This window comes from Syngnathus typhle, linkage group LG5 (genome assembly GCF_033458585.1).
Source record: "Syngnathus typhle isolate RoL2023-S1 ecotype Sweden linkage group LG5, RoL_Styp_1.0, whole genome shotgun sequence".
Taxonomy (NCBI): Eukaryota; Metazoa; Chordata; class Actinopteri; order Syngnathiformes; family Syngnathidae; genus Syngnathus; species Syngnathus typhle.
Window position 1 is genome coordinate 16,576,128 of NC_083742.1, and position 23,578 is coordinate 16,599,705.

The 23,578-nt window shown below is 42.0% G+C and overlaps 7 protein-coding genes across 8 annotated transcripts; 6 read left to right on the top strand and 1 right to left on the bottom strand.

Annotated features, from left to right (window-relative positions):
- The first annotated feature begins 586 nt into the window (after positions 1-586).
- il1b (interleukin 1, beta) lies at positions 587-2,375 on the top strand. Its single transcript, XM_061279273.1, has 4 exons — positions 587-744; positions 824-1,031; positions 1,285-1,446; positions 1,713-2,375. The coding sequence occupies exons 2-4, from the start codon at positions 824-826 to the stop codon at positions 2,066-2,068; spliced, it is 726 nt and encodes a 241-aa protein (XP_061135257.1). The 5' UTR covers positions 587-744; the 3' UTR covers positions 2,069-2,375.
- A 139-nt stretch (positions 2,376-2,514) lies between these two features.
- Positions 2,515-4,762, top strand: LOC133154453 (zinc finger protein OZF-like). The gene is made up of 2 exons (XM_061279208.1): positions 2,515-2,699; positions 3,280-4,762. Exons 1-2 carry the CDS (start codon positions 2,609-2,611, stop codon positions 4,389-4,391), a joined length of 1,203 nt encoding a protein of 400 aa, XP_061135192.1. The 5' UTR covers positions 2,515-2,608; the 3' UTR covers positions 4,392-4,762.
- Positions 4,763-5,301: 539 nt separating this feature from the next.
- Positions 5,302-8,425, top strand: LOC133154412 (zinc finger protein 70-like). 2 transcript variants are annotated; one of them, XM_061279122.1, is made up of 5 exons: positions 5,302-5,663; positions 5,947-6,068; positions 6,164-6,245; positions 6,714-7,016; positions 7,113-8,425. In XM_061279122.1, the coding sequence occupies exons 1-5, from the start codon at positions 5,462-5,464 to the stop codon at positions 8,219-8,221; spliced, it is 1,818 nt and encodes a 605-aa protein (XP_061135106.1). In that variant the 5' UTR covers positions 5,302-5,461; the 3' UTR covers positions 8,222-8,425. The 2 variants fall into 2 exon arrangements, with proteins under 2 accessions (XP_061135106.1, XP_061135107.1); XM_061279123.1 differs by lacking the exon at positions 6,164-6,245 and having other exon boundaries at positions 5,303-5,663; positions 5,947-6,120.
- Positions 8,426-8,718: 293 nt separating this feature from the next.
- On the top strand, positions 8,719-11,972 carry LOC133154486 (zinc finger and SCAN domain-containing protein 5B-like). Its single transcript, XM_061279257.1, has 3 exons — positions 8,719-8,987; positions 9,081-10,425; positions 11,284-11,972. The coding sequence occupies exons 2-3, from the start codon at positions 10,257-10,259 to the stop codon at positions 11,970-11,972; spliced, it is 858 nt and encodes a 285-aa protein (XP_061135241.1). The 5' UTR covers positions 8,719-8,987; positions 9,081-10,256.
- Positions 11,973-12,050: 78 nt separating this feature from the next.
- Positions 12,051-12,803, top strand: LOC133154501 (gastrula zinc finger protein XlCGF49.1-like). The gene has a single exon (XM_061279278.1). It carries the CDS (start codon positions 12,051-12,053, stop codon positions 12,663-12,665), a length of 615 nt encoding a protein of 204 aa, XP_061135262.1. The 3' UTR covers positions 12,666-12,803.
- Positions 12,804-14,454: 1,651 nt separating this feature from the next.
- Positions 14,455-15,841, top strand: LOC133154480 (gastrula zinc finger protein XlCGF8.2DB-like). Its single transcript, XM_061279249.1, has 2 exons — positions 14,455-14,721; positions 14,815-15,841. Exons 1-2 carry the CDS (start codon positions 14,544-14,546, stop codon positions 15,570-15,572), a joined length of 936 nt encoding a protein of 311 aa, XP_061135233.1. The 5' UTR covers positions 14,455-14,543; the 3' UTR covers positions 15,573-15,841.
- A 3,919-nt stretch (positions 15,842-19,760) lies between these two features.
- LOC133154478 (transcriptional activator protein Pur-beta-like) lies at positions 19,761-23,369 on the bottom strand. The gene has a single exon (XM_061279246.1). It carries the CDS (start codon positions 23,051-23,053, stop codon positions 22,106-22,108), a length of 948 nt encoding a protein of 315 aa, XP_061135230.1. The 5' UTR covers positions 23,054-23,369; the 3' UTR covers positions 19,761-22,105.
- Between the last annotated feature and the right edge of the window lie 209 nt (positions 23,370-23,578).

Consider the following 23,578-nt stretch of genomic DNA (forward strand, 5'->3'; position numbering starts at 1 on the left):
ATTAAAACACTCTTTAATTAGGGTAACAACTTTTTAATCAAAAATGTTGACTTCTCTGTCAGAATCTAAATTTAAAAACATATACTTTGTAAATTTGCTATATATTTAAAACCTTAAGGATTCTTGCTTAACCAATCCCCCCGACCACATCTGCGTATCAAAACAAAAAAATATGCAATTAGTCTGGAAGAAAAGAATGTGCAGCGTCACGGCTTACATTTTGATGGTGAAATCGTAAACACAACCGCGCTTGTGCAACGCCAAGCTGACGGAATTTTTGCTTGCATCAAAGATAGGTCAATCCTCAGGATGAGGAAGTACAAGTAGTAAAAAAAAAAAAAAGTTGATCTAAAAAAAATAATAATAATAATGGTCAAAACATCAAAATCTCAAAGGAAAAAACATTGGAATATTCCAAGAAAAAAAAATATATATTACTGTCATTTTTACTTTGTTAAATTCACTCTTTGATGACTAGTTTAAATTGAGTTTTAAAGATGCTATCAGTTTACATTTTGTCCAGTTTCAGCATCCCACACAGTGACCTTGACGTTACAGTATTGTGTCACGGTGGCGTGACGTCGTCCACATGGCCCTACCCACTTCCTGTGGGTGTAGTGGGAAATTCCTCAGGTGCTACATAAAAGCACTCAGGTTTGGACACGCAAGCACAACCACAGCAACAGCATAGCTGAGCGCTTCGACCAGACAACTATCACTACTACTACAACACACCAAAACAAGGTACAGTACTGCAACATCCGATGTGTTCGTAATACTTCGTACAAGACGGTATGTAACGTATGTGATTTTGTGTGAAAAGATGGCCTCAGAGACGATGAGCCCCGTGAACCCCAGTTTGCCTCCGGGACTGGGCCTTGAGGTCTCCCATCACCCCCTGACCATGAGGCAGGTGGTCAATCTGGTGGTCGCCGTGGAGAGGTTGAAGGGCAGCCGTACCGAGACGGCCCTCAAAAGAAACTGCAGTGGCGGAAACCTCTTTAGCATCATGATGGACGACCTCGTTGAAGGTACTGAAGATCCAACACTTCTTTGACCGAATTTTAAATCCACCGTGCCGGATAGTAAAAGGAATACAAACAACATGAAATGAAGCATTATTTTAAAAATAAAATGAACATACTTGCTCAAAAACGAATTTAAAAAAAACAACTATTTAAAAACTATGATGAAAAATCCAGAACTATTAGAACTCTGCTGTATACAAAAAGACATTGGTGTTTCCCAGGTGTTTTTATATTAAAAAAAAAAATTCTATTTCAGTGATCCACATGCCTGAGGCACGAGCTCCGAGGAATCAGTTCACCCGGACGGGCCAGTACGAGTGCTGCGTGAGCGACACCCAGAAGAAAAGTCTGGTGCTGCTCAGGGAAAGCATGGAGCTGCATGCCGTCCTGTTGCAGGGAGGAAACAGTCACCGCAAAGGTGGGGATGGACATTCTAAAACGCACACATGCATTTTGAGTTTCCTAAATTACAATATGCTCAGTTTAAAGGGAAAAAGAACCGAAAAGAATTGTGTATATTTTTATTTTATTTACATTACATCGTGATTGCTGTAAATATTTGAACAGTGCAGCAACACGTGAAGAAACAATATGACGGTCGTCCCCTGCATATATTCCTTCTCCTCTGTAATAAGCGACCAATATTTCTTCCAACCATCTAAAATGCTCTCTTATGCGTTGCAGTCAACCTCAACATGTCCACCTATGTGCACCCGAACCCGAACGCGGAAGCCCTACCAGTGGCCCTGGGCATCAAGGGGACCAACCTGTTCCTGTCGTGTTCCCAGGAGGGCAACAAGCCCACGCTGCACTTAGAGCAGGTGGCGGACAGGCAGAGCTTGATGGGCGTGACCTCGGACAGCGACATGCTGCGCTTTCTCTTCTACAAGAGCGACTCGGGCGTTAGTCTCAGCACCCTGGCATCGGTGCGCTACCCCAAATGGTTCATCAGCACGGCTGAAGAGGACGACATGCCCGTGGAGATGTGCCAGCGCACCAGCAACCGATATGCCACCTTCCGCATCCAGAGGCAGAACTAGTAGATTTTTTTTTTTTTTACTGGAGAAGAAAGGAGACATTCAGAAAAAGTAAACAGCATCTGTTGACCATTTCAAGGGCAGGTAGTCCAATGCCCCAAAAAGGGCACTTGTCACCTAAATTATTTTTATCTAAATTATATTATTCTACAATTCAATTGAAATGTTACAAAGACATGCTTTCTTTAATATTTATGCATTTTATTTAACTATTTATTACATGTATTTATTTATTTATATGTATTTCAAAACCTATTTATGTTTTGCAATTGATTTCGCGCTATAATAAAGTGTGACAGAGTGAATTCAATTATCAACGTGCGACCTGTTTCTGTCAAACCTTCGCTTAAAAATACTGCCGCTAGACGGCGGTCGTTCCGCGTCATGGCTCCTTTAGTTGCTATTAAAGCTCCACCGAAGAAGACGAGCGCGAGAGGGGGAGAGAGAGAAAGAGAGAAAAAGAGAGAGAGAGAGAGCGTCGACTCAGAGGACGTGAGAAAGCGAGGGTGAAGTGATTAAATCGCCTCAAAAGACAACGTGAAAATGTCAAAAAATGAACTTTGTCCAGCCAAACTACAACGAGAGAGACTCTGGCATCAACATGACTCCATTTCCTCCACTCAAACTCTCCAAGGTGCGTTCACTCGTCTTTTGCTAGCTCATTTAACACCAGCATCTGATCCACTATAGTGAAAGGAGAGTTCCAATTTCCCCTCTTTCTTCTAGAACCGCTTCAAACAAGGCGTATGTAGCAGGGAATAGTTCTGTTTGTATTATTGCCATTGTTTTATGTCATGTGTTTTGTTGTATTGTTATTGAATGCGCTTTGTAAACAATGACAATTATGAAAGCGCTACAAAAATAAACATTTGTATTGAAGAATGTGGACGTTTGAATGGGAGGACTGAACCAATGAAATACATTTTAGATATTTAATACTTAAGTTTTAATAAAGTAGTGGGAAAACCAGTGGTCAATTTTATGTTTGAGTTGTCTGCATTTGTTGAATGTAACTAATAAAGCTATTTGCAATCTTTTTAAATTAATTACTCAGGAGTTTTCACTAATTTTTTAAGTCAAGTAATCATTAAAGTAACACTTTTTTTCCAGATAACTCTGGCAACACTACTCCCCACATAGTGACGATATATGGTGAATGTCATATGCAATTTCATATACATGGTCTTCTCCTAACTATTGCTCGTGTCCTGCAGATGTCCAGCAGCCGGTTGGTCTTCAGCAGGCGTGTCGGGAGCCCCCCCACATGAAAGAGGAAGAGGAGGTTCCGCAGGCGTCCCATGTGAAAGAGGAAGAGCAGGTTCCAGAGTTCCACAATGTTAAAAAGGAGGAGCCAGAACGTCTTTGTGATAAAGAGGAGGAGCATCCTCAACTAGTCTGCATTAAAGAGGAAGAGAAGGAGTTTGACATCAGCAAGTTGCCAACGATGGAGAGTGAAGATGACAAAGACGAAGCACCTGAACGGTCTGATCATCGTGATGGAGGACCACCACGCAACCTCTTGGCTCCGGTGTCAGACAGCGACGACGTGGACGAACCTTTGAGTAATGACGCAGACCGCGAAGGTGACGGCAAACGGTCGAAATGCTTGGAAAAGGAGACTCTTGGCAGCAAAGCAACGCCACAAAAACTTTTTACCTGCTCAGTTTGTGCTAAAGCCTTTTTCAAAAAGCAACATATGATGACACACATGAGAACGCACACGGGAGAAAAACCCTTCGCTTGCTCAACCTGTGGGAAAACCTTCTCTCAAAAGCCGCATTTGGAATTGCACGCGCGAACGCACACAGGAGAGAAACCCTTCACTTGCTCCTTTTGTGGTAAAACATTCTCTCAAAAACAAAATATGGAATCACACATGAGAATACACACTGGAGAAAAACCCTACAGTTGCTCAACTTGCGCTAAAACCTTCTCTCAAAAGCCATATCTTGTATCACACATGAGAACACACACAGGAGAAAAACCCTTTGCCTGCCCTTTTTGTGCCGAAACATTCTCTCGTAGGGAACATGTGAAATCCCACCTAAAAATGCACACGGGAGAAAAACCCTTCAGCTGCTCACTGTGTGACAAACCATTCTCTCACAAGTCAAACCTGGTGACGCACATGCGAAGACACACAGGAGAGAAACCCAGGAGTTGTTCACTCTGTCATCAAACCTTCTCCCGAAAGGAACAGGAGGACTCGCACATGAGAACGCACACGGGAGAAAAACCTTATAGTTGCTTGGAGTGTGGCGAACGCTACAGTCTCAGGGCCAATTTGACTGCACACATGCAAACACACAATGAAGGCAAAGAATAAACGTTTAAGCGTAATGTTGTGGATCAAAGTCAGAGTTGCCATACGCAGCTGTTCAAATGGCCAACATCTTGGCAGATTTTCAGCTTTTTCTACTACTCTGTCTTAATATTCTTAAATCTACTTGAATCATTTTAAATTGACATAAATCCTAGGGATATTCGATACCACTTTTTTTTTAGACCAGTATCAATTTGAGGACTCTTGAATACTCACCAAGTAATCAACACTAATAATTATCATACATAAAAACGCCATTCGACCAACGATATAATCTTCTGCTAGCTTACAGCGGCGTTCAGTCATCACCTGTAATACTGCGAAACAAACCACATATTGTTCCCTCTTAATTCAATAAAAATATAACTTTTGCATTGTGAGTTTTATTTGAAGCAGATTATAAAAATGACCTGCAGCTAAAACAAAATATTCTACTAATAAACATAAAACAATCCATGAATTACAACCTTATAGTGAAAAATGGTAAACTCAATTTGCAGCATGAATATTTGACCAGACTGACACTTTTGTTACGTTGAGCAAATGGGTGAAAACTACAATAAAAGAGAAATAAATAAAACCGCTACTAACATGACAGTGCCCAAAAGTCTTATAGTCATATAAAAATAAATTTCTCATATTACTTTTTGACATACTTTAGTCACAATTAATCAAAACAAAAATGTCACTTTTAAATCAACAAATGTGACAATTACACTTTTATTTTATTTTTTTTCTATAAATGTCACTTCCCTCGTAATACTAAACTATTAGGCTGACTCTAGTATGGACCCAAAATTGTCCTTTTTTTTTTTTTCTTAGTTCCTATGAAACGCCCACACCACTTTTTCCCACCATCGCCTCATCATTACCGCCGCAAGATGGCGGCCGTTCGTCACGGGTGCGTTAGCAGCTACCAAAGCACCACCGAAGAAGAAAAGCGGAAGTTGCTGACGGCCACACCGGAACAAAGGCGAGAGCACTCCAACAGATAACATAAATAGGGGATATGCACGTGGCGTCACAGACCGGCTGACAGTTTGTGGCAGAGTTGTTACGGTGCAACTTTGACCATGGTGAAAAGTTGTTGTGCCATAGGATGTGCCTATCGCTTCCAAAAAGGCGATACCAAGAAGCTGTATCGGTTCCCTGCGGACCTGACCAGAAAGGATAGCTGGGTGGCGGCGGTTCGTAGGGTGGAACATGGCCGCAACAGCTCCAAGCTTTGGAAGCCAACTATCCATTCTTACATCTGCTCAGATCACTTTGTGGGAGGTACGTCATTTTGTTTTATGGATGTCAACATTGCTCGGATATTCCCTTTTTCTTGCTGCTACTCGGCCATGATCTAAGGAATGCAGAATTACACAGCTTCATTACAGTATGTTTGTCCAATTGCTAGTTTCTAATAATTAGATTGTTGACATATCAGAATCATCCACTGTCACTGGCGGATACACTCAAAGATCAGTTCGGCCCCACCTGAAAAACCAAACTGGATCCGCCACTTTCCATTTTTATATCAAGCTTGTTTGAAAAACCATATTTACTGTTTCAGGTGCAAAGAGTGATGACCCTCTTCATCCTGCCTACGTGCCAACTTTGTTCACGTTCACATCTTCTGAGAAGAAGAGGAAGGAGGCGTCACTCCACCGCCACAAACGCGTCGAGAGGTTCCATGTAAGGAGGACACCATTGCAGGATGCAAGCGAAAGCATCACATCAGAATGTGGTAAATCTACCATTCGATATGAATCTTGAACATAACGGTTTAGATGCCCAGAAATGAACTTTGTCGAGCGAGGGAGGAGCTTGAGAGACAACCGGCAATGCTTTCTTCCACTCAAATTCTCCAAGGTTTGTTAACCCGTCTTATACTTGCTCATTTTGCATATTTCTGCTCAATAATAACGCAAAAAAAGTCTTCTAAGGAGAGTTTGTCATAGCCATATAGAGATACTACCTCCTTGCCAATAATAATGATAATAACAATCAAATGGAACCATAATTAAAATGTACAGTAAATCCTCACTATTTGTGGGGTTACTGAATAAAATCCACCGTTTGGAAATAAGACTCCCTCTCAAATGTTTAGCCTTGTTTGAAAATAAAACGATTCCCAAACGCCGTTTTTATTATTTCAAACTCATTTTACGACATTGTCGTTAAAAATGCCTTATGGATTATTTGATTTTGAAAAATAGTTCAAAGGTATGAGAACACTGACATGTGTGTTGATACTTCAACCCATAAAAAACAAATGAAACATGTCCGTTAAGACGAGTGTGTCTCGATTTTGAAATGTGTGTCACATTTGTGTCACAGATGTCCATCAGCTGATTGGTTGCCAAAGAGAACCCAACCCCCCTCATGTAAAGAATGGAGCGGAGGCTTCGCCGCACTCTCACGTTAAGGACGAAGAAATGGAAGCCAATGTCACTAAGTTGCCGTTGACTCTCATCGTCGTGAAGACCGAAGACGATGACGACAAAGCGCTCGAGTGGTCGTCGATTCATGGTCGCACTTTGAGTGAAGACCATCTCGGAGGACCACGAGGCGACTTTTTGTCTCCACGGTCCTATGGTGACGATATACCAGAACCTTTGAGGAGCGGCATAGACTGTGAAGGTGATGATGGGCTGATTTAAATATTTGCTTATTCTTTTGAAGAGCTATCTCAACACCTGTTCATGAGGAGTTATTTGTGCTGCTCATGTCTTGCAGATGTTTGGCAGCGCCGCCGAAGCTCCAGTTTGGATCAAGTGGATCCATCTCGCCATTTCATTAAAGAGGAGGAAGAGGAAGCTGATGTCAGCAAGTTCCCGCTGACTGTCGTGGTGGTGAAGAGAGAAGACGATGAAGACGAACCGCCCGAGTGGTCGCGGCTTTATTATGCCAGTCCGAGTGGGGATCGCTGTGGACCGCCACCATCGGACAACCACTTAGCTCCACTGTCGGACGATGACGACACGGAAGAACTTTTGAGGAGTAACGCAGAAGGTGACGAGAACGCGTTGGAACGCTCTGAAAAGGAGACAACTCTCGGCAACCAGGAAACCTTACAAAAGTGTAAAAAACACGTCACCTGCTCAGTCTGCGGTAAAAGTTTTGCAAAGCAATATTTGATTAGACACATGAGAACGCACACTGGGGAGAAACCCTATAGTTGCTCAACTTGTGGTAAAACCTTCTCTCAAAAGCCACATCGGGACTCACACATGAGGACACACACAGGGGAGAAACCCTTCCCTTGCTCAGTTTGTGGTACGACATTCTCTCGTAAGGAACATGTGGAGTCTCACATGAAAATACACGGGAGGGAGAAACCCTTTAGTTGCGCGACTTGCGGCAAAACTTTCTCCCAAAAGCCATATCTAATATCACACATGAAAACACACACGGGGGAAAAAACCTTCAGTTGCTCGTTGTGTGGTAAAACGTTCTCTCACAAGTCGCACGTCGCATCGCACATGAGAACACACACGGGAGAAAAACCATTTCAGTGCTCAACGTGCGGTAAACGATTCGCTCACAAGTCGCACGAGGTGAAACACATGAGGACACACACGGGGGAAAAACCCTTCCGTTGCTCAGTTTGTGGTAAAACGTTCTCTCGAAATGATTATATGAGCTCACACATGAGAGTACACACAGGAGAGAAACCTTACGGTTGCTTGTTGTGCACTAAAACATTCTCTCTCAAGTCACACTTGGTCACACACATGAGAATACACACGGGAGAAAAACCCTACAGCTGCGCAATTTGTGGTGAAAGCTACGCTCATAAAAACAGTTTGACTGTACACATGCGGACACATAAGAAGGGACAGTAAATATTTGACAGGTGTCCCCCTCCCATGTCCTAGCTACCAAAGCAGACTATATAATAATGCTTTCACTGAATGTTGTACATTTGATATTGTTATACTTATTATATCATGGCAAGATTAAAAGTTATAAGGATTTAAAGTCAAGATTCTCTGTTTTGTTAACAACCATCTTTTAAAAATACAGTGGTCATAAAGCATACACAAATTAAATGATTTAAAATCATCATGACGAGTTTAAAGTCATTGTACCGAGATTCATTCATTCATCCATTCTCTCTCGCTCTCTTTCTCTCTCTCTCTCTCTCTATGTATATCATATATCATATCATATATGTATATATATATATTAATCGTATTATTTAGTAATTATTATAGTTATATAATTAATCAAATTTGTCCATCGAACATATTTTTATAAATCGAGAACCTTGTCCAGTAGATGGCGGTAATGCACCCAGACGCTGGTTGCTAACACGCCACACAAACCAAAAAAGAAAAGAAAAAAAAGACGGAAGTAAGCATAATTGTTAACGCTGAGACGTCGACGACGGACAAAAACTCGTTGGGTTTGGAACTGTCAACAACATCAACATGTTGAAAGAGTTAGTAAGGGAGCGACTGATCGCGGCCGCTGACGAAATATCCGGACTATTTGAAAGAACAATGGCGTCATACGAGGAGCAACTTTGTCGAGCCAGAGAGGAGAGCGAGCGCCTACGCCGACAGCTGGAAATGATTTACAGCACGCAAATTGTCAGACGTGCCGAAGGTCCGTTTATGGTTTATTTGAGTGGAATTGAAACTTTATACCAACTTGTGCCACAAAAGCTCTTCATTTGTTTGCATTGCTCATGTTCTGCAGGTACCGAGGAAGACAATAAAGAGGTCGAGGAGCGTCCACTGCCCTTCTCCGTTAAAGAGGAAGAAGAAGAGGCTAAAGTCAGCAAGTTTCCGCTAACCGCTCTCTTCACGGAAATGAAAAACAATGAAGACGAATGTCCCAAGACCACTCTTGGCGACAAGGAAACTTCCAAAACATGCCAACAATACTATATCTGCTCAATTTGTGGTAAAGGTTTTGCTAAAAAATCCGTATTGATTCGACACTTGAGAACACACACTGGAGAAAAACCTTTTCATTGCTCACTTTGTGGGAAAAGATTCACTCAAAAGCCAAGCATGATTGCCCACATGAGGACGCACACTGGAGAAAAACCCTTTCGTTGCTCATTTTGTGGGAAAGCCTTTACTCAAAAGCCAGGCATGGTGTCACACATGAGAATACACACGGGTGAAAAACCCTTTAATTGTTCGATTTGTGGAGGGGGCTATGCCCGTCGTTCCAATTTGAATACACACATGCGCACGCACAATACGGACAGAGTAAATGTTTCATAATTGATCGTAATCGACTTTTTAAGTAATAACATCTGAAAATTGCTAGCAGTTGATTCAACAGTAAATTTCCTTCTGTACTCATCTTTAGCCGTTGTAAGATGGCGGGGCAAAAAGCGGACACGTTCACTCAAAAACTTCATCTTGTATCACACTGACATGAGAACACACACGGGAAGAAAAACCCGTTAGTTGCTCAGTTTGTAGTTTCTCCATAAGTGCAATTTGAATGCACACATGTGGAGAGACAAAACAAAGAATAAATGTTTTGCAGTAGTCCACTTTTTACTCACTTAAAAAGCTGTAAATGTTTTATTTCTCTTTCGGTGAGATACACTATAAACTGTTGTCACCTTTGTCGTACAGCACAAGACTCTATTTTAGTATATTCTTTCTTGGTAATGATTTTTGTACATTGTACAATTATGTACTTTGGACCTCTTCCCTCCTGTTGAGCCGTCGTCAATACTGTTGCAAGATGGCGGCCGTTTGACATTTCAAATACGCCTCTGTCGTTAAAGCACCACCAAAGAAGAAAAGGCGGAAATTAGCTTAGCTGTCCTATCTTCCACCGGACCGGAAAACGGGAATTCAAAAGAGAGGTTGAACATTTGTCTTTCTCTGCTTATTGAAGCGTGTAGAAATGTTGAAGGAGTTGGTAAGGGAGCGTCTAATTGCGGCCGCCGATGAAATCTTCGGACTTGTTGAGAAAACGATCGCGTCATACGAGGAGCAACTTCGTCGAGCGAGAGAGGAAAGCGAACGACATCGACGACAACTGGAGCAGGTTTGCAACGTTGTACGCGTCAAAGGTCTGTTCATCTTAAATGTCAATTTCATGATCGCAGCAATTCATTAATCGAATCAATTCGTGACATTAGTTTGAGCTGTTTGGACCAAATGGTGCCTTCTTAGTGCGCCAATAAATTTGATGCATAAATAATGGACTGTGTTTGTAGTGTTTGATTTGAAACAATACAAGCAAAATCTAATTTTCCAATGCAAAACGAAGAAATTATTTCATTTTTCCTCATTTCCATGCGTGTGTAACCAATAAGGACAAGCACCCAGCCACCTGGACGAGTCTACGTGTAGCCTTTGGATTATATCTCTTAAAATATTAATATTAATTGTTAAATAATCAAACTAAACAAGCAAATATTGTAACCTAATAGATGGAGTTAGAAACGCTTTACTTTTCCTCAGAAAAAGTCATTCATACACACAAACTACTCCTGCAACCACTCCCCACCCCACCCTTGAAACTGCTGGTTAAAAATAAACCACACTGGGAAATTTTTAACCCAGCAGTTTTCAGGGTGCACCACACACAGACATCTTGCCCTTCCCCATTGCACACTGATGATACAATTCCACAGAGACAAGGACATGGTTTGCTTTCGTATCATCCTAAATCAAAAGATATTTAGTTGTACTATTTACAAATCCAAATGCATATATTTTTGGTAACAGAATGTTCCCCTGTAATCAGCAGGCGGACATTAGCGTATAAAAGTAGAGTAAAAATGTTAAACCAATTAGTAAAGTAAAAATATAGCTGGGTTACATGTGTATTATCACTGATCACAGTGATTGTATTGAAGCGCTACAAAAATGGTTCTCGATATTAGAAAATAAAAATGCACTTAAAAATCAAATGTGTTTTGCAGATGTCAAACAGCAATGGGGGGTCTCCAGTTCAGATCCAGGCCATCCACCGCCACCCAACCTTGACAGGGAGAAAAATAAGCCACACCTCCCCCACATTAAGAAGGAAGACATGGAGTTTCCACTCACTGGCGTCTCTGGGGAGGATGAAGACAAACCACTCAGGTGGATGCAGCTTCATCCTCACAGTCCAAGCAGAGACCACAGTGGAGGAGCACCACCAGAAAAGCTGTTAGTGCCACAGTTTGACAGTGGCAATGTGGAACCTGTGAGGAGCGACGCGGACCAAGAAGGTGACGAAAACCAGTCAAAATACTCTGAGACGACTTTTGGCAAGACTTCACAAACAGCTCCGTGTTTCACCTGCCCTTTTTGTTCGAAACGGTTTTCCGCCAATTCAATATTGACGATACACTTGAGAACGCACACAGGAGAAAAACCTTTTGCATGCCCCGTTTGTGGCAAAAGATTTGCTCAAAAACCAAGCCTCGCGACACACATGAAAACACACACGGGGGAAAAACCCTTCAGTTGTTCCATTTGTCATAAAACATTTTCTCGAAGGTATCATTTGGAAATACATATGAGAACACACACGGGAGAGAAACCATATAGTTGCGCAGTTTGTGGAGTAAAGTTTCGTCATCGGTCCAGTTTGAAGGTACACGTGCGTGTACATAACACAGAATGAAAACTGTTTCACACTAGTCATTTTATTTAACTGTAACGTGGTAAAACCTTCTCTCAAAAGCCACATCGGGACACACACATGAGGACGCACACAGGGGAGAAACCCTTCCCTTGCTCAGTTTGTGGTACGACATTCTCTCGTAAGGAACATGTGGAGTCTCACATGAAAATACACGGGAGGGAGAAACCCTTTAGTTGCGCGACTTGCGGCAAAACTTTCTCCCAAAAGCCATATCTAATATCACACATGAAAACACACACGGGGGAAAAAACCTTCAGTTGCTCGTTGTGTGGTAAAACGTTCTCTCACAAGTCGCACGTCGTATCGCACATGAGAACACACACGGGAGAAAAACCATTTCAGTGCTCAACGTGCGGTAAACGATTCGCTCACAAGTCGCACGAGGTGAAACACATGAGGACACACACGGGGGAAAAACCCTTCCGTTGCACAGTTTGTGGTAAAACGTTCTCTCGAAATGATTATATGAGCTCACACATGAGAGTACACACAGGAGAGAAACCTTACGGTTGCTTGTTGTGCACTAAAGCATTCTCTCTCAAGTCACACTTGGTCACACACATGAGAATACACACGGGAGAAAAACCCTACAGCTGCGCAATTTGTGGTGAAAGCTACGCACATAAAAACAGTTTGACTGTACACATGCGGACACATAAGAAGGGACAGTAAATATTTGACAGGTGTCCTCCTCCCATGTCCTAGCTACCAAAGCAGACTATATATAATAATGCTTTCACTGAATGTTGTACATTTGATATTGTTATACTTATTACATCATGGCAAGATTAAAAATTATAAGGATTTAAAGTCAAGATTTTCTGTTTTGTTAACAACCATCTTTTAAAAATACAGTGGTCATAAAGCATACACAAATTAAATGATTTAAAATCATCATGACGAGTTTAAAGTCATTGTACAGAGATTCATTCATCCATTCGCTCTCGCTCGCTTTCTCTCTCTCTCTCTCTCTCTATATATATATGATATATATCATATATATATATATATATATTAATCATATTACCGTTTTTTTCCGTGTATAGTGCGCCCCCATGTATAGTACGCACCCCTAAAAATGGCATGCTGATGCTGGAAAAAAGCTTGTACCCATGTATAATACGCACCCAATTTTTATGAATTTAAAAAAAATTTTTTTTTTTTTTTTTTTTTTTTTTTAAGTCCCAAAGATCGTCACACACGCAGGGAGGCAATGGGTCCCATTTTTATAGTCTTTGGTATGGTCTTAACTAGGCTGGATGTCATTTTTTTTGTTGGCGTTGATTTCTCCGACTGCCCCTAAACGCACCACCGTGCTCCGTGCGCGCATGGGCTGCGGACGTGAAAAAGGCGGATCTGTATGGGAGAGACGTTGAAGAGGAATAAAAACACCCTTGGAAACCAAAACTTGCCCCTCGTCGTGAATCGGAGCCGCAACAAATGTTTCGGATTTGTGTAGGGTACATTGTGACAGACGGCAAACTAGCAGGTGATCGAGCGAGCGTCTGATACAAGAGCATTGCGGTCGTATGGAGCGTGTTTGAAGTGAACAGCAGAGACGAAAGGAACAAGGCAACGTGTTGTGAAATAAAATATTACCTGTAATACGCATTTTGTTATTTGCTGATTGAAACTGCTAATTAAACTGTGAATTGAAACTAATAGGAAGAAAACTGAACTCTCGCTCTTTATATAGCTGACGTGTCTTGCGCAACCGTTCTGCGCATCTGTAATGGCGGCCTCCGTATGACGTCCGGTCCGCGATGGAGATTAAAAAACAAACAATATTTGACAATAACACACCATCAAGGATTGCACCATCGCATCAAACGATGTGTCGTCAATTATGAATTTTACTAAGTGTGTTGGGCAGGATGGCTGAATGCGATGCGCGATTGACAACAAACAAGAAGAAAGGTGAGTTTTATTTCGGGGGAGATTTGTCATGTCTCGTCCCCAGTTTTGCTATGTGTCTAGGTTGCCATAGTTTCTGTTCGTGTCACCCCGCTCTTCCTGTGTCACCTCAATCGATGTAACGTGTTTTGTATTTAAGTCCTGTCTACCCCTCGCTCACCGTTGGATCATTGCATGTGTTACTGTCATTCTGTTCCTGTCTTTGGTAATGTCACCCTGTCTTTTTGTTCCACGACTTTGTCGGTCAGTCCTGTTGTTGGTTTTGTTGTACCATGACTTTCTTTAAAAAAAAAATAATAATAAAAAAAAATTAAAAAAAATTTTTGTACCCATGTATAATACGCACCCCAGATTTTAGGACAATAAATTAGTAAAATATTGCGCACTATACACGGAAAAAAACGGTGTTTAATTATTATAGTTATATAATTAATCAAATTTGTCCATCGAACATATTTTTATAAATCGAGAACCTTGTCCAGTAGATGGCGGTAATGCACCCAGACGCTGGTTGCTAACACGCCACAAAAACCCATAAAGAAAAAAGAAAAAGACGGAAGTAAGCATAACTGTTAACGCTGAGACGTCGACGACGGACAAAAACTCGTTGGGTTTGGAACTGTAAACAACATCATCATGTTGAAAGAGTTAGTAAGGGAGCGACTGATCGCGGCCGCTGACGAAATATCCGGACTATTTGAAAGAACAATGGCGTCATACGAGGAGCAACTTTGTCGAGCCAGAGAGGAGAGCGAGCGCCTACGCCGACAGCTGGAAATGATTTACAGCACGCAAATTGTCAGACGTGCCGAAGGTCCGTTTATGTTTTATTTGAGTGGAATTGAAACTTTATACCAACTTGTGCCACAAAAGCTCTTCATTTGTTTGCATTGCTCATGTTCTGCAGGTACCGAGGAAGACAATAAAGAGGTCGAGGAGCGTCCACAGCCCTTCTCCGTTAAAGAGGAAGAAGAAGAGGCTAAAGTCAGCAAGTTTCCGCTAACCGCTCTCTCTACGGAAATGAAAAACAATGAAGACGAATGTCCCGAGACCACTCTTGGCGACAAGGAAACTTCCAAAACATGCCAACAATACTTTATCTGCTCAATTTGTGGTAAAGGTTTTGCTAAAAAATCCGTATTGATTCGACACTTGAGAACACACACTGGAGAAAAACCTTTTCATTGCTCACTTTGTGGGAAAAGATTCACTCAAAAGCCAAGCATGATTGCCCACATGAGGACGCACACTGGAGAAAAACCCTTTCGTTGCTCATTTTGTGGGAAAGCCTTTACTCAAAAGCCAGGCATGGTGTCACACATGAGAATACACACGGGTGAAAAACCCTTTAAGTGTTCGATTTGTGGAGGTGGCTATGCCCGTCGTTCCAATTTGAATACACACATGCGCACGCACAACCCTTTGCCCGTTTGTGGCAAAAGATTTGCTCAAAAACCAAGCCTCGCGACACACATGAAAACACACACGGGGGAAAAACCCTTCAGTTGTTCCATTTGTCATAAAACATTTTCTCGAAGGTATCATTTGGAAATACATATGAGAACACACACAGGAGAGAAACCATATAGTTGCGCAGTTTGTGGAGTAAAGTTTCGTCATCGGTCCACTTTGAAGGTACACATGCGTGTACATAACACAGAATGAAAACTGTTTCACACTAGTCATTTTATTTAACTGTAACGTTGTAAATGTTTTGTTTTTCTGTTCAGTACAATACAAATGATTATCTTCGATGCACCACACAGCTGTTTCATCATAATTGCCCTTACCCAGTTTTGGCATCTTCGTTGATAATGATTTGCTGTTATTTGTTGCTGCCGTGTGTCCAAGTATTTGTGTTCTCACCAAATTTGAACTTCACCTGTCGATAATGCGAAACGTTTATAAAACATACATTTATTCTTTGCATTTCATTCAATTTCGATTGTTCCCAGCCGTTTACGCACGTATTCGAAAGTTGTCAATACCGCCGCAAGATGGCGACCCTTCCACACCGGGTGCGTTTCCGCTGCGTGAGCGCCCCACCGAAGAAGAAAAAGGCCAACGGTCGTGAGCCAATCGACCCACACTACATAAACAGGGACAAAGAGTGACGAACAAATTGTGTGCTTGTCTACATTCCAACATCAAAATGTTGAAAGAGATGATAAGGGAGCGCCTAATTACAGCCGCCGACGAAATTTTCGGACTGTTTGCACGAACGATTTCGTCGTACGAAGAGCAACTTCGTCGGGCGAAAGAGGAGACCGAGCGCCACCGTCGACAACTGAAAACCCTTTATAACGCTCAAACTGTGCAACGCGTCCAAGGTACATTTACTTATTACATTTAAATATCGCATATGATGTTTAAAAGTACGTTAATGGTGTGTGGTTCACAAGAGTAAGACTACAATACTGTTATTACTTATGCTGTTTATTGAAGCACTTTCTTGCCCGTGAGTCGTACTTTGTCTTCAAATTAAAACAGATTAAATTCAGATTAACATTCGGAAAACCCCACGATCACAAAATATATGTGAATATTGATTTCATAATATTACTTCAAATACAAATTGTCTAAAAGCTAGCAGACAAAACAAAGCGATGGAGGGAGGCCATCTTGATGTTTCTAATCAGCCAATTGTAACGCCGCTTTAGAGTCACGTTTTAAGTCAGACGGTATTTTAGCAGTCATTTCAAAAATATTTCGAATATTTTTTGGGTGGAAATTGTCTAATTTGTTTAGGAGCTCTGGGGTTTTCACTTAGCATCCGGTTTGTGTATTTTCCTCCAATGTCAGTATGAAATAGTGTCCTGTTTTCAAATAGGATAGTAATTTCATTTTGAGGGTATCTGATTCATCGATTGCTCGATAAAATAATCAACAGAATAAGCATTTGTTGCACTTTAAACATAATGCTCTTGTTCCGTAGATGTCCAACATCATGCGGGGAGCTCCGGTTTAGAGCAGGATGATCCACAGCCCTCACACTCGAACGAAGAAGTCGAACATCCACAGACCCTCCTCATTAAGGAAGAAGAAGAGGACATTGATGTCAGCAAATTTCCACTGACTAATGTTTTTGAGGAGAGTGAAGACCACAAAGGCAAACCACCCGAGTGGTCACAGGTTCATTATTACAGTCCAGGACCTTCACCACACAACTTCCTCGCTCCTCTGTCTGACAGTGATGACATGGATGATCCTTTGAGGAGCTCTGCAGACTGTGACAGCGCCAATAAACTATTGACATACTTTCAAAAGAAATCAACTCATGACAACAAGGAAACCCGTAAGAAAATATTTATCTGCTCGGTTTGTGGTAAATGTTTGGCTAACAATTCCTTATTTATTATACACATGAGAAAACACACTGGAGAAAAACCCTTTCTTTGCTCCGTTTGTGGTAAAGGATTTGTTCAAAAGTCGCATCTTGCATCACACATGATAACACACACGGGAGAAAAACCTTTTAGTTGTTCAATTTGTGGTACGAAGTTTAGTTATAAGTGCAATTTGAATACACACATGCGCAAGCACAAAACGGCAGATGTTTTACAGTCGTCCTGAAGCTAAATATTACGCTGTGCAGTACACTACATCGTCATTGCCTTCACTCAATTTTAGTATCTTAAGTGCTAATAATGATTCAGTCAAGTTTGTGTGTGTGTGTGAGTGAAAGTGTGTCCTTCACGGATAAAGAATACAAAAACTCTGTAAAACCTTTATTTACCAGCATAACTAATATTACGGTGTACGTTTTCTTAATTGTCTATAAAGACGATTTATATTCTGCCTCCAATGCAGTGTCTTTTTGCTTTGACTTGATCCGTCATGACCACTGCAAGATGGCGGCCATTTGACGTCATGGCTGCGTTGCTACCGGAATGGTACCACCGAAGAAGAAATAGGCGGAAGTTAGCGAAAGAGTGAAAAGGCTCTCGGGCGGCTAACCAAGCTGGTGTAACGGATAAAAAGAATATTCAAAATGTTGGAAGTTGGTGAGGGATCGATTAATTGCGGCTGCCGAAGAGATCTATGTCCTTTTTGTGTTGTACGAGTGAGAGAAGAGAACGAGCGACAACGACGACAACTGGAGGCTGCACATCCAAGGTTTGTTTGTTCACCTTTTCGATAGTTTACTTTCTCCATTTATACAATCACGTACTCTATTAGGCTCCCCTCTACACCTAGGTTAATACATTTTCGGTATCTCTTAATGTGGCAGTTTAACAGTTCCTGTGACGATTAATAGTGGAAAACAGCTTTTTATGCATCAACCACACATCTTTTTACAAAGCAGTACCAGAGTAATGTTGAAAATACGTGTATATCGTTCAATAATCTCATTTTTGATTTAAAAAAATATGTAGGAATAAAGTCACAATTTTATAGAGGGGTCAAAACTAATCAATCATTAGTTGCAGCCCTAGTTTGAATCAACTATTACATCACGTTTGACTCATTTGTGTCCCATAGGCGGTCCGGAGCTCATTGGTCAAGTACAATAACATGAATACGTTCCACTGTCTGGGATTTTCAGTATGGCGTCAGCGGCCATTTTATATCAAAGATGAGCAACCCCGCTACGTGAAGGATGAAGAAGAGGAGGCCATTTGTCTCTCACAGTCATCTCCGTTAAGAGTGAAGACGACAACAAACCGCTCGAGTACAATCACAGCAGCGGTGACGCTCCAGACGACTAAGCCAATGAATCTTTGACGAGCCAATTGGATCACGAAGGTGACGGCGCACACACCAGCGCCAGCCTTTTCTCTTGCTCCGTTTGCAGAGCAAATCTTCCCGTGTCAGAGCAGCTTGGAGGTCCATGTAGCAACCCATGCCAGGGGAAAACCCTTTCGCTGCTCTTGTGGCAAAAAGTTCTCCAAAAAGTCCAACTTGGTGTCACATCTGAGGATCCCCACAGGGAAAAAACCCTTCAGTTGCTCGTCTTGCGAAAAAGGCTTCGCCCAGAAGATCTCGCTGGAGGTGCATGAGAGGACGCACACAGTGGAGAAGCCCTTCGTTTGTTTCGTCTGCGGTAAGTCCTTCTTCCACAAGCCGAACATGGTTGCGCATTAAAAGACACACACACCCGGCAGAAAAACCCTACGGCTGCTCGGTGTGCGGCGCCACATTGTTTCGCAAGGAGAGTATGGCGCCGCATGCACGCGGGGGAGAAACCCTTCGCCTGCACACTGTGCAGCAAGACGTTCACACACAAAGCCAAGCGTGTGCGGGAAACGCTTCACGCAGAAGGCACATATAATCGCACTCGAGGATGCACGCAGGGATTTTCTTTCATTTTCTAAAAAATAACATTGTTGAATCAGTTCTCGTTTCATAAGGAAAAAAACCTATGACAAACATATGTGGGTCATTTAAATTAAATCGCAATGTCACTCGAATCAAATTGTAATTTCTCCAAGTTAAAAATGATAATTTAGTCTCTCTGGGCCCAATTTAACCGACTGACAGCTGCTTCACTATCAGTACCAATAAAATAAAATGACAGCTGGCTCGCTTTCAACACCCTGTTGACCTCCCTGGGTATTTTTAGGGCGACGCACCGGCGAACCCCTTTACAGCCCTGTTAGCTGATATTAGGTCTATTTACTGTATATGCCGCGTGTGCATTTTTCTTTTTGACAATTTGTTCAGTTAAAATACAGTAAAATTATAAGAAATAACGATATTAAATTCAGCTAGAATAGCGTAAAAATTAAACAATCGACTCAAAATTAAAATCATGTGAAATTATGAAATTCAATTATGAGAATAATGTAAAAATAGAAAAAGTTGTATTAATCTCAGCTCCTATATCAAGTCAGACAAGTAAAAGACCACACATCCTTTTTTATTTATTTATTTTCATCATCACCACCACCAGTTGTCAATGAAAAGAACTTTAACAGCAGAACACACATGAGCGAAAACAGCTGCCATTTCACAGAAAACACACTACAGGAAGAATTATGTCCTTCAATCTTGTGTGTAATAGCTCTCTCTAAATATACATGTATAGATTTGTATTTATAAACTTGTGTAAAAGAAATAACTATTGCTTCCAGGTGATATTTTGCATTTTCAATCTGCTGAAGTTTAAAAAAAAAAAAGTTTAGAAAGGAGGCGGGACAACAACAGTGATGCTTGTTCATTTTTTTTTTCTCATGTCAACAAATCAAAGCTTGCAATCGCTCTCAAAGTAAAAGATAAATATTGTACGCCACTCAAAACAACAACATCAAGGCAGCAAGAAAGCAGGCATGCAAAAATAAAAGGAAGAAAACATTAATCGAATGGTGGTGCTTTTTTGGAGAAGCCGACGGATGACAAAAATGTGACAAACGAGGCCTGACGCGACAAACTGTAAAGTGACCTGGAGTGCTGCTCAAAAACTAAAATTGACTTTTTTTAGGAACAAGTTGTTCAACTCCAAGGCAGGGTTTCCCAAACTCAAAATGACGAGTGGTGTTGAACACACCAGACATGAATGCTGTTACAATAAGCAAAACCAAAAATTCTCCCAGGACACAAAATGCAGGTTAGAAAGAAAAAAAAAATCTCGTTTGACAAAAACAACATATCTTAAAATTTAAAAACCAACGTTTTACCAAAAATAAAAATAGTTTGTTTTTGTATGGTTGCATGTAGTGTTGAGTGCCAATGTGACATTAGAACAAGAGTCATATTTTTTTCTTAAAAAGTCAAAAGTACAACAAAGTTGTCGGTTTATTTCATATGTTAGAAAAAAGAAAAACAAGTTGTAAACTTAAAGAGTAATGACGTTGAAATATAATGAAAAGGGTGTGACCACAAAAAGCCATTTTGTGTGTGATAAAGGTCGCATTGTATTTTGCTCCTAAAAGTTATAGGGGGGGATCGTATTATTCCTAAAAAAATAAGGGGTCATGTTATGAGAATAAGGCTGTGCTAGTATGAGATTAATTTGCATCTTTTTCAAAATAAGCAGAATCGTATTAGTACTGTAATTGTACTTAATTTTTCAAAAAAATCTATATTTTATGAGAATAGTTGTGTTATGAGAATAAAGTGCTAATTATTATGGGTAAAAAAAAAAAAAGTTATGTTCCAAGAAAAAGTTGCCATAATAACCCAAGGGGACAAAAATAAAACATGGTTCCTCGCTGTAAAACAAACTTAATACGCATCATGTAGTTCTGTAATAACATGTAAAAATAATGCTAAACAACATATGTGATTGTAGTCCAACATAACCATTTCAAGACTTTAATTGGCTCACTGAGCCACAGTTTGGGAAACCCTGCTCTTTGGGAAATAAGGAAAATTAAAAAAGCAGGTATGACCAAATCTCATCCATAGTTATTTCATTTTTTTTATAATTCAATACATCTCTTTTGAAAAATAATTGTATCTATACTTGTTTTTCTATGCTTTTATAGTTTAGTACAGCACCTTTGTTTTTCCCCTACAGCACCTAATTTGACCCAGTAGAGATCCAAAATACCCTTTGATAAGCCAATCGGGCTAGACTTGTGTGATGTCATCAGAAGCAACGGACGTCACAAAAAACATTGGGTTGCGCCAATTTAACTCCAAAGTTTTGCCGCCTCCTCAGTCCAAATGGACTCCTCTTTTCTCCAAAAGTGTGCTCGTAACGCCATCTCCCCGAAGTCGATGCCATTCCTCCGATGCCATGGGTCCAGAAACTGTCAATTCAGGCGAGCTCTTCTGATTGGCTCGAAACCAAGAAGTGCAATTGAAACACCTTCCCGCCAGTTTGTTGCCGGTGTTACACAAACTACAAGTCAGGTGAGGACCTCTGATTGGCTCTCGAGTAAGGGGTCTCTTCTGACTGGGTCTTAAAGTGAACTCTTCTGATTGGCTCTCAACCAGAAGGTAATGATCTGTCCGTCTTGAGCTGAACTCCTATCAAATGTACACTCAATATATACGTATTTATATATTTTGCATATATTTCTATCAATGGGGGTATCTCATACAAGACCTATACCTATAATATTCACTTAAACTTTGTTTTCCTTATATGTATATAGACACTATATTCTCATTTATCGTTTAACTTCCGCGTTTGAAAATAGTTCGACTCGTCATGCACGTGAAGGTCTCTCTTTTCACTCTGGATCTCGCTAATCCTTGACTTGTTGATAGCTTGAGCATAAAACCAAACACAGTTATCCGTGGGTCGTCCGTCAGTCGTCATCCACGTCTTCACCTTCGGATTCCTCCGCAGCCCGGCGTTCGAAGCCCTTGTCCCGGTGGCGCTCCTGGATCTCCTTCATTTCCTCGGCGTAGCGGCTGAACGCGCCACCGAACTTGGCCCAAGCCTTGAAGGGTATTGTGATGGAGTTCCTGTAGCTGGGCTTCACCTCGCTCACCCGCAAGAATACGCCGTACTTGTTGGAGCCCACGTCAAAAAAAAAGCGCTTCGAGTCCACCATAATGGAGGTACCCTCCGGGAGCTCACCGTAGCCCATCGCCCCGCCTGCACCACCGCCGGCCAGCTCGTCGTCATCGCCGCCGTAGTCGTCGATCAACTTGGCCAAAGCGTCGCGGAACTCTATCAAGCCCTGGGCTGGCAGCGCGATGGTCTGGCCGGCCTGCATGCCGGCACCGGGCATTCCTCCCGCGCCGGCACCAAAGCCCGGGCCTCGGTTGACCGTTTGGCGGATGCGAAGGAAGCGACCCCGCTGGTTCTCCTTCAAATCGAGGTAGTATTTGCGGTTCTCTCGCACCAAGAACTCGCTCTTTAAGGCCCGTCGAGGCCCGCTGTCATCGCCACCCGCCGACTGGGCGATCTGCTCCGGAGTGCTAGGCCCCAGCTGGGCGTAGTGCTCGATGAAATCCCCGAGGTAGTCACGGAATTCGGCCGCCACCGACATGGAGAGCGTCAGCCGACTCTTGGAGCCCCCTGCCCCGACCTCGGCTATTTTGATGAACCGGCCTTTGGCGTTCTGCTTCACGTCAAGGTAAAAGCGTTTGTTCTGAATGTCCAGACGCTTCGAGGCCAGCTCCTGGGTTTCAGGCTCCCGCTGGTAATGCTGGAAGCCACCGCCGCTGCCTCCCCCACCTCCTCCTCCTCCTCCGCCGCCGCCGCTGCTACTACCTCCACGCTCACTTCCACTGTCCCCATCCGCCATCTTCGCCACCAGCAGCCCGTCTCTGCCTATCTTTGACCCCCACCCGCTTTGCTAGCTATGCTGGCGGACAAAACAAACCGACACCGGATACTAGATGCTGATTGGTCGTTGCGGGTGCCAAGGCTCACCGTTTTCTAAATCCTGCGTTTCTATTCGCCGAGGCCCTTGTCTTTCGAGTTACGCTCTCTTGAGTGACGCGCGCACTCGTATTGCTTTTAGTTGAAAAGTCGTACTGGACTACGAGGGTTGTTTTGACAGTTTAGCAGCGTTTGTAGCTGACAGCTAAACCTGCACACTTGGAGAGGTTCAATGTTGATGAGTGGTACTCCAAACTTTGATGTCCAACATTGTTTTTTTGTACAGTTTTGGGGGGAAAAAAATACCTCAGGAATGATACTCCACTTTAAGTCCCGCCTACTAGGAATAAGTAACAGGATACGCCGATTGATCACAACGGATGTCAAATACATATTCGCCAGTGTCCGTCAAGTGTAAAATTCACGGTTTAGTTCAAAGATGTTATCC

Coding starts and splice junctions, on each gene's coding strand:
- LOC133154486 (XM_061279257.1), top strand. CDS start 10,257: ATGTTGAAGGAGTTGGTAAGGGAGCGTCTAATTGCGGCCGCCGATGAA. Junction 10,426..11,283: donor CAACGTTGTACGCGTCAAAG/GTCTGTTCATCT, acceptor TGTGTTTTGCAG/ATGTCAAACAGCAATGGGGG.
- LOC133154412 (XM_061279122.1), top strand. CDS start 5,462: ATGGTGAAAAGTTGTTGTGCCATAGGATGTGCCTATCGCTTCCAAAAA. Junction 5,664..5,946: donor CTCAGATCACTTTGTGGGAG/GTACGTCATTTT, acceptor TTACTGTTTCAG/GTGCAAAGAGTGATGACCCT. Junction 6,246..6,713: donor TTCCACTCAAATTCTCCAAG/GTTTGTTAACCC, acceptor TTTGTGTCACAG/ATGTCCATCAGCTGATTGGT.
- LOC133154480 (XM_061279249.1), top strand. CDS start 14,544: ATGTTGAAAGAGTTAGTAAGGGAGCGACTGATCGCGGCCGCTGACGAA. Junction 14,722..14,814: donor AATTGTCAGACGTGCCGAAG/GTCCGTTTATGT, acceptor CATGTTCTGCAG/GTACCGAGGAAGACAATAAA.
- LOC133154478 (XM_061279246.1), bottom strand. CDS start 23,053: ATGGCGGATGGGGACAGTGGAAGTGAGCGTGGAGGTAGTAGCAGCGGC.
- il1b (XM_061279273.1), top strand. CDS start 824: ATGGCCTCAGAGACGATGAGCCCCGTGAACCCCAGTTTGCCTCCGGGA. Junction 1,032..1,284: donor GATGGACGACCTCGTTGAAG/GTACTGAAGATC, acceptor ATTCTATTTCAG/TGATCCACATGCCTGAGGCA. Junction 1,447..1,712: donor AGGAAACAGTCACCGCAAAG/GTGGGGATGGAC, acceptor TATGCGTTGCAG/TCAACCTCAACATGTCCACC.
- LOC133154453 (XM_061279208.1), top strand. CDS start 2,609: ATGTCAAAAAATGAACTTTGTCCAGCCAAACTACAACGAGAGAGACTC. Junction 2,700..3,279: donor CTCCACTCAAACTCTCCAAG/GTGCGTTCACTC, acceptor CGTGTCCTGCAG/ATGTCCAGCAGCCGGTTGGT.
- LOC133154501 (XM_061279278.1), top strand. CDS start 12,051: ATGAGGACGCACACAGGGGAGAAACCCTTCCCTTGCTCAGTTTGTGGT.